Source organism: Uloborus diversus, chromosome 9 (genome assembly GCF_026930045.1).
Source record: "Uloborus diversus isolate 005 chromosome 9, Udiv.v.3.1, whole genome shotgun sequence".
NCBI lineage: Eukaryota > Metazoa > Arthropoda > Arachnida > Araneae > Uloboridae > Uloborus > Uloborus diversus.
In genome coordinates this window covers 27,083,605-27,096,876 of record NC_072739.1, presented here as the reverse complement: position 1 = coordinate 27,096,876, position 13,272 = coordinate 27,083,605, and the positions used below count along the sequence as shown (strand labels likewise).

The 13,272-nt window shown below is 36.1% G+C and overlaps 1 protein-coding gene across 2 annotated transcripts in view; it reads right to left on the bottom strand.

The window, feature by feature from the left end:
• Positions 1-3,242: 3,242 nt before the first annotated feature.
• Positions 3,243-13,272, bottom strand: part of LOC129229605 (ubiquitin carboxyl-terminal hydrolase isozyme L3-like) — a 100,924-nt gene continuing 90,894 nt past the window's right edge. For both annotated transcript variants that reach the window (XM_054863945.1, XM_054863946.1), the window contains 4 exons: positions 9,010-9,085; positions 7,962-8,020; positions 6,474-6,640; positions 3,243-3,556 (listed from right to left, as the gene is read on the bottom strand). In XM_054863945.1, the coding sequence (XP_054719920.1) occupies positions 6,521-6,640; positions 7,962-8,020; positions 9,010-9,085 (255 nt within the window). In that variant the 3' untranslated portion in view covers positions 3,243-3,556; positions 6,474-6,520. The remainder of the gene's footprint in view (positions 3,557-6,473; positions 6,641-7,961; positions 8,021-9,009; positions 9,086-13,272) is intronic.

Here is a 13,272-nt window from a genome sequence, read left to right as displayed (position 1 = left end):
CTTGTTCGAAAAATCGGATATTTAAAAAAAATTAATTAAAAAATAACTGTTGGGAAAATGAAAATATTTTCTTTTTCTATGTTGTTTTCTTTTTTCTCATTCTATCCATTTCAGTGACTAAGAGTAGTACTTTTGACTGAAGGAAACAACCCCATTAATAATTTTTAATTGATATTTCCGCAAATTATTAACGGAGGATTAAGTTAAACATCCCAACATAAAGTTGGGTAGATTAAGAACCCATCGATACCTGTTTCGATGGTCAGTTTACTCTCGTTCGGAAGAAGTAACTCGGACATATATAGATACTAGGACTCGACCGATGCATCGGCCAGGCCGATGGTTCAACAATTTAGCCATCGGCATCGGCGGCCGATGCTAACTTGCAGGAAACATCGGCCCATCGGTCTTAAAAAACGTCGGAAAGCCGATGGAATTGGCCGATGTTTTTGAAAAATAAGGACCTTAGTTGTTTTACTTTTTAATACAAAGTAAAGGGAGTTATTGTTTTCATATAAAATTGTTTACTTAAATTTCAGTATGAATTTCTATTTTAGTCACCCCTGAAAGAGTTTTTAATACTGCATTCAGGTACCAAACATGTTAATTATTGCGTTGTTTCTTGCGGCTGGATGCACGTATGTATCTTTCATAAGTCATAACTCAAAAATGGTGAGCTGTAGAAATCTAAATTTTCGCATATGGGGTGTGCGTACGTTCCAGTTGTGCACTTCCCTTTTTGTTTTCGATCGGGTGTTCTAAAAAGCCTATTTACTCATTTTTTGTGGCTATTAACTACTTATTTCAATGGAAAACTGATCTAGCGTCTCAGACTGACGATCATTTGGTGATATATTGCCGAATTTGAGACGATGGAAACAAATATGAGATGGGGAAACCGGATTTGTTTCATTTTGTTAGATTCCCGTTAAACCGGCGGTAATTTTTCGATATTTGTAACATGAATCACAGTAATGCAGTCTTTTCTGTATTGCTTCGGCGGAGCTACACGTTTGAGGCCCGTCGAAATACATTTTGGGGCCCTATTTCTCTAGCACAGAAGTTCTAAAACATTTATCATAAGCATTTTTGTAACTTCTACGGTGCCCCTATGGTTATGGGCCTCTCGCGCAATTGCAACATTTGCTAAATTTTAAATCCGCCACTGCACGTCAAAACAAACTCGGGTGCAAGTTGCAAAACGGTTTTTCTGCTCAGTGTTTATGATTGTTTTGAACTCTATTTTTACGACTATTTTTTGTATTTCCGAGAACACTTGCGTGCCCCTCCTCTCACTCCCTCAATTTCTGAAATTAAACTCTAGTTGTACTTCTTAGTTGTTTAAAACTAACACCATTCATAAAATTAGAGATTTTTTTTTTCAAGCTTTATCTATTGTTTAGGAAGAATTTAGAGCATTAATGTAAGAAATTGATTAAAGACGTTTTGAATGGTGACATAATTCGGAAATCAAAGGGACTTTTGAATTTTTTCTTCAGAAGTGCTGAAGTAGATTCAGAAACTCTTCCGAGGCGTTGGTGGTAGCGGTTCTGTACTAAAAAAATGATCTTTCAAATCCCTGACAATCTTATCAATTTATTTCTGTTAGATTTTTTTGAGCAATCGCGATTGCTTATTGTTCTCATTTGACTGTCCTTGACGTTACGCTGATTTTATTTCCCCCTCCCCCGCCTCCCTCCCGCCCATCGTCCTCCGCAGGCGCGGCTCCTCCGGTCCTGAGCAATGTCCCCCGAAATCCGCTTCTCCTGGTCGGTGGCGTCCATGTCCTACACACGCTCATACACACACGCCTATCTCCATACACAAGTCTATGCACACACAAGCTTACACATGCACAAGCACCTACACACACACACAGACATACACGCCTACGTGTGTGCACAGTTCTAGAAACAATAACTCCAATGAGTAGGGTCCTGTCGCAACTCGTGATTGCGAAAAACATAATTTGAATTAAAAATATTAGAACTCAAATAAATTTTTTTAAACTTTTTTTTTGCCATCGGCCAACGGCATCGGCCATCGACCATTTGGAAGAAAACTATCAGCCAACAATCGGCATCGGCCCATCGGCCAAAAAATGCCATCGGTCGAGCCCTAATAGATACATAGGTACATACGCTTAGTTTTTAATTATATAAGATTACTAGTGGTACCCGCACGGCTTTGCCCGTAATAGAAAATTAAAAGGTCTTTTGGTTCGCCTGGTATATTTATAAATAATGTATGGTGAATTTTCTCGCCAATTGGCTTGTGCCCATGTTACGGTTCCACGTTATAATAATTTCGTAATTTACTCGTTCATCTTTGGATATTTTTGTTCTTAAAATTGGAATAGAAAAAGAACCACATCGAATTTTCGAAAAATCGCTTCGAGGTGCACACCCCCATGCTACAAACTAATTCTGTGCCAAATTTCATGAAAATCGGCCGAACGGTCTAGGCGCTATGCGCGTCACAGTGATCCTGACAGACAGAGAGACTTTCAGCTCTATTATTAGTAAAGATGAACAACCTATTTCATTGTAAATGTAAAGTATTATTGAAAATACGAATAGTATAAAAATTGAACATTATGAAAGAATCATCATGACTTTATAATAGACTTCATGTTATTCAATGCCAATGTAAAATTAATTTCGCAGTAATGATTTGTAGTTAGAAAATGTTAATTAAGTTGTTACTCATAGAAATAACGTTTAACATCTTGCAGAACCGTTTCTTCATTTAGTTCAGTCCCACTTATATGAATTATTTCAGAAATTCTTTTTATCGGAACTGCATTAAGAAACGGTGTTCCTCTTTTCCCCCTGTGCACGCCCCTGGCACCAACTATAGTTTATCTAGAGGGATGTCAAAGGATGCACATATTTTGAAATTTAATAACATTTAAAGTGAACATTTTATCTGAAGCAGAAAAATCAGGGGCTTCTATCGATATTTAATTCGAATTTTAGGAAGTTTTAGTCCTCATATTAGTGGATTTATGTAAGAATCTCTTGATTAAAATTGGAATAAACAAATAATTAATAGTTAATTAATGAATTTGATTATAGAATATTGCATTGTCATCGGGTCTGAGGTCGCATGCCAAATTTCAAAAGAATCCGATCGCAGGAAGTGGGCGAAATTTGAGCTGCAAGATTCCGTTACAAGATACATACATACACACATACATACAGGTGAAGCTAATAAAAGCGCGTTAAAAAAGTTACAACACCACCAGAATTAAATTTTTATTTAACATGCTGAAATCTTGTGTTGACATCATACAAAGTCTCTGCAGTACAACCAGCACAAGTGAATGAAAATAAATTACTCTTCACGAGGAGGAGAGAAGGGGGAATAAACGAACGGAATCAAAATAGGCGCTCTACAGGAAAGAAGGAAAATGAACAGCGGCTCCCGTTTGAGAGTATCTCCAAGAGGCACAGCATTGGCAGGAAATTAGATTGGTTCCCCTCTAAGGGGATCACGAAGTGTTTGTTTCTTTATCTGGATGTAAGCATCTTGAAAAAATATCTAAGCTTCATGTCTGAAATGGATTAAAGTTCACATATCTTTAATGAAAATTAAATAAACACACATGAATGCATACATGAATATACAATATTTAAATCAATACGATAAAATTGTAGGGTAAAGGCACCAATAACAGACATACTTAACACATCGCTCTCAGGTTAACTCAATTTTCTGAGCCTTTTAATGTACTCAGAATTTTTAAACAACTACATCTCATCTAACGTTTGGCTGCTTCTAGATCTTCTGAATTAATTAATTCTGTTTTTATTAGGTCAATTTCGAAAAAAAGGTCCAAGCCCCAGTTGTTTTCGTTTGGTCTTTGTTTTGTTATAAATATTTTAAAGTTGCTCAAAATTATTTTTCAGTTTTCCTTTTCGGCTTGTTATTCAAAATTTAAAACTTCGTTTATGTGTTTATTTCGGCTAGACTCATTAAAATCCTAGCTTGATAAAATCTCCATTTTTTTTTATAGTATTATTTCTATTTATCGGCCCTTGTTTGGCGCAGTATTGTCTATTAAGACTCTTGCGCCAATTAATTTAATACAACCAACCAACCAAATCCCAGTAACAGACACCTACAATTTTGACGATAACCAGTAGCAGATAGGATGGGGAAAGGATGAGTAATGGACAGAATTCCCTTTTTCTCTTCAAAATGTGCAAAAGTTCTTTATTTTTAGATCTAAAAACTTATTAAATACAAATGTACATGAAACACCGGCAGACCTTGTGGTAGATGTTCATAAACTTCTACCACTGTCTAGTAAACACCAATTGACTCATAAAATTCCCTCTGATAACACTAGATGGTTGCACCGTATTCATGGGCCACAGCAACATCAGTTTTACCAGCCTAAAACTCTTATTATTTAAATCCAAACTTATGACTCTCTGTTACTGGACTCTTGGTGCCGTTACCCTGTGTTTTACAATTTTTTTCAGCATGGAACGAGTTTTGTGTAAAAGCGAATTTAACCGAACATAATAAACTAGATAATAAACTCAATGCAATATACCAAATAGTTCGGTTATCACATCCAAAGGTTGAAATTTCGTTCTTATTAGAACTCTTCAGTCTGGAATAGTGAATAACCGAGATGGAGGCAGATGTCATCTCATTGAAGCTGAGAGCGCCAACAAACTGGTAGATAAAGTAAATTTATCTCTTGGAATGTTGCGTGGAGTTCTGCCTCAGCCCTGGCTTAGGGGTGGTAACTTACTGATAAATAAACTCAATGTTTTTTTTTTCTCTCTAATGGGGCTGCGTCACAGTCTCTTTTCACAGACCTAGTGCGATCCCCTATATGTCATCCAGTCTTTTATGTGTTACTTTCAAGGAGCATATGTCAATGGGACAGAATTTTGATGCACAGATTCCCACTAGCGGCACTTGGGCTTTCATCGATGCGAAACTGCAATAGGCATTCAATTTTGCCGAGAGTACTCAAAGTCAAACAAATACTCAAGGGACCTTTTATATCCGACATGGGCGCTGACGACTGTCTTTTTCTCAAAAATTTACCGACTGGCAACTAGGACCGCGGGTCAGAAACTGGGTCCAGACACGAATGAGGCCAATGCGATAACACCCAACAACAAATTACAACTAGTATGTTGTGGCCATCACGAAACTTTCTTCTATATCTTTCTTATAATTCTGATCCCTCCCCATGCTTAACGAGGAAGCATATTCCCAACAAAAACAAAATTACACATGCAAAAACTTGACGACCATCCCAATGTCTGAATTATTACAAAAGCAAAGCAAAGAGCGAAAATTTAAAGTTATTTTAAAAGCCTTACTTGAATTAATTACAAATATTTTATTTGTTAACAAACATAAGATGGCAACAGTTAAAAATTTTAAATCATTGGGATAATATTTCCGATCATTTCCATACAATTAAAATCACGAGAAATAAGCAGACGACAATCTATTATGATTTATCTTTCTTATTGTTGCATTAATAAAGCTATTTTTTATTCGCAAAAAAAAAAAAAAAAAAAAAAAAAAAATCAACACCTCTTGGAGCGATTGGCGTCAAAATTGAACCAAAGTCTGTTTACATATGGATTCACATATATTCCAAATTTCAACCAGAACGTAGCATTACTTCTTGAGATAGGGCACTCACAATGGAAAAAAAGAACGGGCTATTGCGCTACCCCCTTTTTAGCTGTTGACACCAAAATAAAATCAGCTTTTATATCCACTAAGGGCTACTTGCCGATAAATTTTTCTTTCATTCCGTTCATTATTTCTTGAGATACAGCAGCCACACAATTGACGACAAAAAACGTTCTATAGCTCAACCCCCGTGTGAGTTATTGACACCAAAATTGAATCAGCACCTGTTCCTATTAATGGCAACATATAGACCAAATTTTGTTTGATTCCGCCAGTTACTTCCTGAGGAATAGCAAGCCCGCGTAACTCAAAACACGTCCCAATGCTCCACCCCCCTTGGAGGAATTCGCGCCAAAAACCAATGGGCACAAGTTCACATAAGGGCACATATGTGTACCAAATTTCGTTCGATTTCCTGCGGTAGTTTTTGTTGTAGAGCGGCCACAAAAAACTGGTCACACACAGACGTGACACACACACACACATACACACACACATACACACACACACATACATACACACACAGACAGACAGACATTTTCCAAAAATAGTCGAAATGGACTCAGCACACCTCAAAACGTTCGAATCCGTCAAAATTCGAAATTCGAAAATTTGCACGAATCCAATACTTTCTTCTATATATTAGATATAGAAGAAAGTAAAAACAGATCGAAGGCGTTTTTACTTGATAGCCAATCAGTGGTCTAGAAATTTTTACATGATCTCTAGCAAGGTAAAGGTTGTTTATAAGCGGACATATATGCTTATACGTCATCTAAAATGAAAGGAGTACTCACTTCGCAGTGCAGTCTTGACGTCAGTGGAACGAGTGGTGCCGGTGCAATCATTCCTCCACTTCTTCCTCTTCAGTGTCGGGCGCCGGTCCGGACACCAAGGCCATGATGGAAAAGTTTAGGTTGTCTGGATCACGCTCCATGAAAGCCTTACATACAGCAACGGCGTCCTATGTAACGACGACAAAAAAGCAGGCTTTAGTAACAAATGAAAAAACTGCAAAGCGTTGATTGTCCAAATTCCAATAAACAAAACTGACCAATTATACAAAACATATTAAAACTTGACTATGGAGAGATGGTGAGTGAACTAGAATGCGGAGTTTAGAACTTCTATCTCGAATACGGATTGAAATAGAGTAAAAGTTGTAAAGCATAATCGATTTAGTACGAAAAGGCACCATGTAAACATCAATACAAAGAATAGAAAGCTAAAACACGCATTTATTTTTCCATGATTTCCTACACTGTGACGTAAGAAAACGATCTGAGATAGAAAATGAATAACAAGCTCTTCCAATATACCTTTATTTGACATTTCCCGGTGTCATGTCTTATATCCAGAAGATTATTATTTCTCCTTCCTTCCAAATTTCGTGACGTCATAGGAACGTAAAAACTGGGTCGTTTACGTGAAATTACGAAAACCAAATGCACGTTTTAACGGTTCTATTTTTCACAATCATGTCAATGCGATGTTTTTCCGTACTAAATGGATAACGCTCGACAACTTTGTAATTCACTTTCCCCCTATCTTGTTGCGTTTCCGAGATACGAAAGTTAACTCCGCAGTTTTCCACCAGGTGGCGTTGTGAGCGGTTTCATTCGGTAGCACATATCCGATTTACTGTTGCTAGACACCACGTTTATAAAGATAGCAGCAGCCGTTCCGAAATTAAAAGAGCGACGAGGGACTTCAGTGAGCACACTCTATACCGATTCACTACAAAATTTGATTGAAATTGAAACACAAGTTTTTTGCATTAAAAATAGATATTTAACCCGTTTTCGTATAAACAGAAGCATTTCTGAAATCGCTCGTCCAGGGGGATTCTTAATCGGTCGGGCGTACGAGTCGTCGAGTGTAGAGGCGCCCAAGTGAACTTTTACCTGCAGGGTATCCTACTCCCGCTTCACTCAATCCCATTCAATCCGCGTGAATCTGCGCTTTTGTTCACTTGGTAACAAAAAGAGAGGAACAATTGAACCTTAGTTCACATGGTAACAAAACATTGCATTCGTCTAATAAGGTTCACTTAGTCTACTCTTTCTGTTATTAATAAGAGAACTAAGGCGTTGACTCACGCAGATTGAATGGGATTGAGTGAATTGAGATTAGTTGGGTTCCCAAACAGAACCTAATCCCCATAGGTTCAGTCAATCGGATATTTACCGTAACTCGAAAACATATCAAATACATTTTGGAAAATGCTCATATAAATCAATCAATAAATAAGAAATGCACTGTCAGTGACTCCCACGTCAACTTACTTTCAATAGTGTGTCCATACTGGTTGAGCCATGATTAATAGGATAATTTTTATGGGCATCTGAAAAGAAACAAATTACGAATCAATAAATAAGGTATGATAAATATATAATAGAATATTATAGCATTATATGACTTAATATTGTATTATGTTACATATTTAATATATTATGTATTAAATACATTATATAATGTATTGATAGATATTTTGAATATAATCTATATCAAAAATATGTATCAATAATTTGAATATATATCAGTGGATAATCGAATATATGATGTCACACTTTTCTCCAATACTTTTGACCCTCCTCCACATTTTCGTCTTAAAGTGTCACGCTTAAACTCACCTCCTCTCCCTTCCCTTGTCACATGTTTCGCTATTTTGATAAACATATTCTTTTAAAATAAATGCTTAATGTCACACTTCTTATAACTCCTCCCCCACCCTTCCCCTTGTCAACTTCTGCGATCTCACGAACCTCCTCTCAAAGCGTGACATCATTTGTATATGGCCCATTACTGTTAAATTAATTTTTAACGAAAACGAAACAGTGGTTGCATCTGAATCTTCATTTTACTAGGCATTGTCTACAAATGTAGCCAGAATGAAAAACCTATTATTGCAGAAAAGTAACCACATACGGATACAATAATATTATTGAAAAATGATTTTTTGAACGGGTTTGGTTGTTGGTTGGTTAGATTGGATTTTCTGGAGCAAGAGCCTTAGTAGTTTATAATGCGCCAAACGATTGTTTTTATTCGAAAAAGGTGCCAAAGAAGGGAAATGCTCAAAGAGAAAAGGATCAAAACTTTTAGAACTTTGAAAACTTTTGCCAGAAAAAGAAGCACATAAACGAAGTTTTAAATTTTGAGTAACAATTCAAAATTTTTTAGCAAAATAAAAACGTTTATAACAGCACAAAGGCGAGATGAAGACAAGCACGAACGGGCTTGATATCATTATTATGGAAATTCCAAGTTAGGTTAAATTCACAAAATGCGGTAATATCCACTTCAAAAATAGCTTTAGAATTTCGATTTTACCTAATTCATAGAGTTGTTCATCTAAAGCAACGAATGTTATAAAATGAAGCTTCGTTTCTTCATCACCCTCTGGGGCCTGTTGGAAGAAAGAATCACAATGATTAAAAAAAAGAAAAAAAAAAGAGTAAATCTATTTTCACTGACGAAAGAGCAGTGCTGCGAGAAAACACAGTTACAGACATATATTAGAGCCCGGAATATAAGCACTAAAAATTACTAAAAATACACATACATATGTGCACTAAAAACTAAACAATGTGCACCCAAGTTCAAAAATTTATATTAATAGTTTTTATTCCTGCCAAAAAAGTTTTCACATCTGAATAAAAAAAAAGCTTTTTTTTTTTTTGAGCAATCATGATTGTTTATTGTTCTCATTTGACTGTTTTTGGCGTCTTTTGATTTTTCCCACCGCCACCTTCCGCACCATCACCGTCGACCGGCTCCTCACAATGCTGCTCCTATGGCGAAAGCCGTCTCCAGGTTGCATCCATGTCCTACACACACGCGCATACATAAACAACTACACACGCACACATACATACACAAACACATATACCTACACACACCACACGCATACATACAGACACCCACACATACACACACAAAAACATATACATACACACAACTACCCACACACTCATGCCTGGACACAGGCACAAACACATATGCCTACACACACATACCCCTACACACAAACACACATACCCCCACACACAAACAGACACGCCTACATACACACACTTGTGATTGCGAAAAACATAATTTGAATTCAAGATGTCAAAATTCAAATTAATTTTTTTTTTTTTTTTTTTTTGAGCAATCATGATTGTTTATTGTTCTCATTTGACTGTTTTTGGCGTCTTTTGATTTTTCCCACCGCCACCTTCCGCACCATCACCATCGACCGGCTCCTCACAATGCTGCTCCTATGGCGAAAGCCGTCTCCAGGTTGCATCCATGTCCTACACACACGCGCATACATACACAACTACACACGCACACATACACACACAAACACATACACCTACACACACACACACGCATACATACAGACACCCACACATACACACACAAAAACATACATGCATACACACAACTACCCACACACTCATGCCTGGACACAGACACAAACACATATGCCTACACACACATACACATTCCCCCCCCCCACACACACATTCATACACACAACTACCCACACACTTATGTCAGCACAAACACACAAACACACATGCCTACACACATGCACATACCCCTACACACAAACACACATAATCCCCACACACAAACACACACGCCTACATACACACACTCGTGATTGCGAAAAACATAATATGAATTCAAGATGTCAAAATTCAAATTAATTTTCTTCTTTTTTTCATTTTCTTTCAAAGGCGATAAGTACATATCAAACCCCTTATTTTCACAGGAAGTAGTACGCAGTAAGCCCCATTAAATGCCTTTATTGAAATAATCATATTTTGTTTATGGTTTTCTGTTTAATAGGTCGTCTTTTTTCTTTTAACATCATTTCTAAAGATTAAAATATCTTCACAATTTCTGCAGAACCTGTATAAAGTAAAAAAGAAAGAAACTTAAAGCAAGTAAAAACCACCATATTAAGCATTTATTGTCGAAAAAGGCCGTTTTTATGCATTTATATGCACTAACGTCAAAAGATAAAATATACAATTGCATATAATCTGGACAATGCATTTCCCAAACAATTTCGCCCTAATACTACGAGTCTAACAAATAAGTTTTTTTTCTTTTTTTGAGCACTCACGAATTGAGTACTGTTCTCACTTGATCGTAGTTGATGTCTTGTTCTTTTTCAGATTTACTGACGAACAGCTGAAATTCATTTTCTGGGGTAGACCAAACAATAAATAACCCGGGAAAAAAAAGATTGTTTCTAAGCAAATTCGCTACAAAGGTTTTCTTTACTGAAAATTCTCTGCTATCTGACATCTGATTGGTTACTCTGATGACTTATATTTCCCTTAAAAAAAATTATAGAATGTTTACGACCGTGCATCACTCTCTTACTCTTCCAAAATTATAAAAATGGTTTCGTGCTTAAAACTACTTTGGTAAATATTAATTGCATTTATAAATTTTATTTTTTAACTCTACGAAAGACAGATGAGGCAGTAAGAAGCAAAGGGATGTAAGTGGACATTTTCCAAGTTTTGAGTAAAACGCGTTTAAAGATAACATTCTAGATAGAGTTTCATTGAAATTTTTTTTTTAAATCATGCTGTACAGCGGCAACTACCAGGACTACTAGTATCATCTCTCTCGCTACAAGACAGAGGAGAGGTTCCCCTATATTTGTACTGGTTATCTCCAAGTTTTTAATTTTGCCACTTACATCCCTTTGCTTCTCACTGTCTCAAATGGGGTTGCTTTTTTTTCAGTCAAAAGTACTATTTTTAATCACTGAAATTGATAGAATAAGCACAAAAAGAAAAAAAAAAAAAAAAAAAAAAAAACACGGAGCAAGGGAAAACTTTCATTTTTCCAGCGTTTAGTTTTTGATACATTTTATTTTAATGTTCGATTTTGAAAATAAAGCGAGGTCTTTATGACGTCACAAGGGATGTACTTTGGCACGTTACTCGACTGGAGCGCTTAACGCTTACGCCTGCCGTCTACCACGTTTCCACGATATGATAATTAAAAAGCGAATTAAATATTGCTTTCTGAGGTAAAGGCATCAGTGAATGGCATTTCATCACTTGTGACGTCATGTGCAGAAGCTTAAAAATTAAATTGCACCGTTTAAAATAATTGCTAAAAAACATTAAACTCTGTCAAATTATTTAAAAAATGGTTAAAGCATGCTCTTCCAAAAAGAAATACTTTTAAAATTTCGGAAACAACCCCATTAAGCATGCATATTTAGGCTATGATACCAATTGTTTCTGTTAATGCAGAATACGTAGATTTTTAGATCGAGGGGTGTTCAGGAACTTTATGTTTTCTGAAAATCAAAGGAAACTGCTGCTTTTATTGTTCTTTTATTTGTTTTGTACATTAGCAGTTGAGTATATGTGCAAAAAATAACTTCTGACCGAGTGACTAAACACGCATTAAAAGCACCTTTCTTTGCGATCCGTAATTTTCGTGAGTGTAATGTCGGGAGTTTTGCGGGCTGAAAGTTCAAAAATCTACCACGTGAAAATATTTTGAGAGACATTTTCGTAGTTATCGGTATTGCAACTAAATGCTGTTGTTCCCAGTGAATGAAAGATCTACAAGAATGAAAGACTTAGATTAGTATTTAATCTATTTAGATCATTCCAAAAACTAGAAAATTAACCTGTATCACAACATTTTTTTAAAGACAGGAATAGTTTAAGACGATTTTAAAGAAAATTTGAACTTGTCTCTGACAACAAGTTCTCACAATGAAGGATTTCAGCCCTAAAACATTAGTACTTTTTCTAAATCTAATATATAGCAGAAGAAATCGAATTTCGGGCGAAAGTTTCCTGCCCCCCCCCCCCATACACACAGAAAAGTCAAGTTAGTTATACCATCAGGGTGCATCATACCCGTGAACATGTCATACTTGCGCTTTCATAAATATCAATGAACAAAACAATCAGAGGGCGTTTTGATGATACAAATTAAAACGCAAGTAATGAATCTGTTTCTAATATTTGTTATATGTAATAATTTTACATATACACCCCCCCCCCAACCCTCCGGAAATATTATGAAGCTTTTGAAATTTTGCTTCCAGATCTCAATTTTATTTCGCGAAATTTCCAGGGTAAAGCCCCCCAAATACTTAGCAACATTGAAAATCGCTCAGGATTGTGTTTTTGAAGCTTTAATTTCGAAAAATTACTGGCCCTAATGATACTATATATGGCAGTAAAATCGCATTTTCAAGGACTTGAATTTCAGAAAATTATTCAAGCAAGGACTCCCATACCGGCTTTTTTTAATAGCACAAACAATGGGTTTTTTAAACGAATCTAAAAAAACTTAAGTGGAACAGCCCCTGAACATGAAACGTTGTTTAAGTTTTTTGGAACATAATTTTGAAAATGTTTCCTGGGAAAAACTCCTTTCCATAAAATCTACAAAGTTTGTGTAAATTACGTTTTTGAAACTTCAATTTCGAAAACTTGCCGAGGAAGAAGGAATTGATTTCAATCTATTTTTTTTAAAAAATCGATCGAGAACAGTCCCTGAGCACCATCCCTTACCCTAATGTCAATAAACAAGGCCTATGATCGCGTTTTT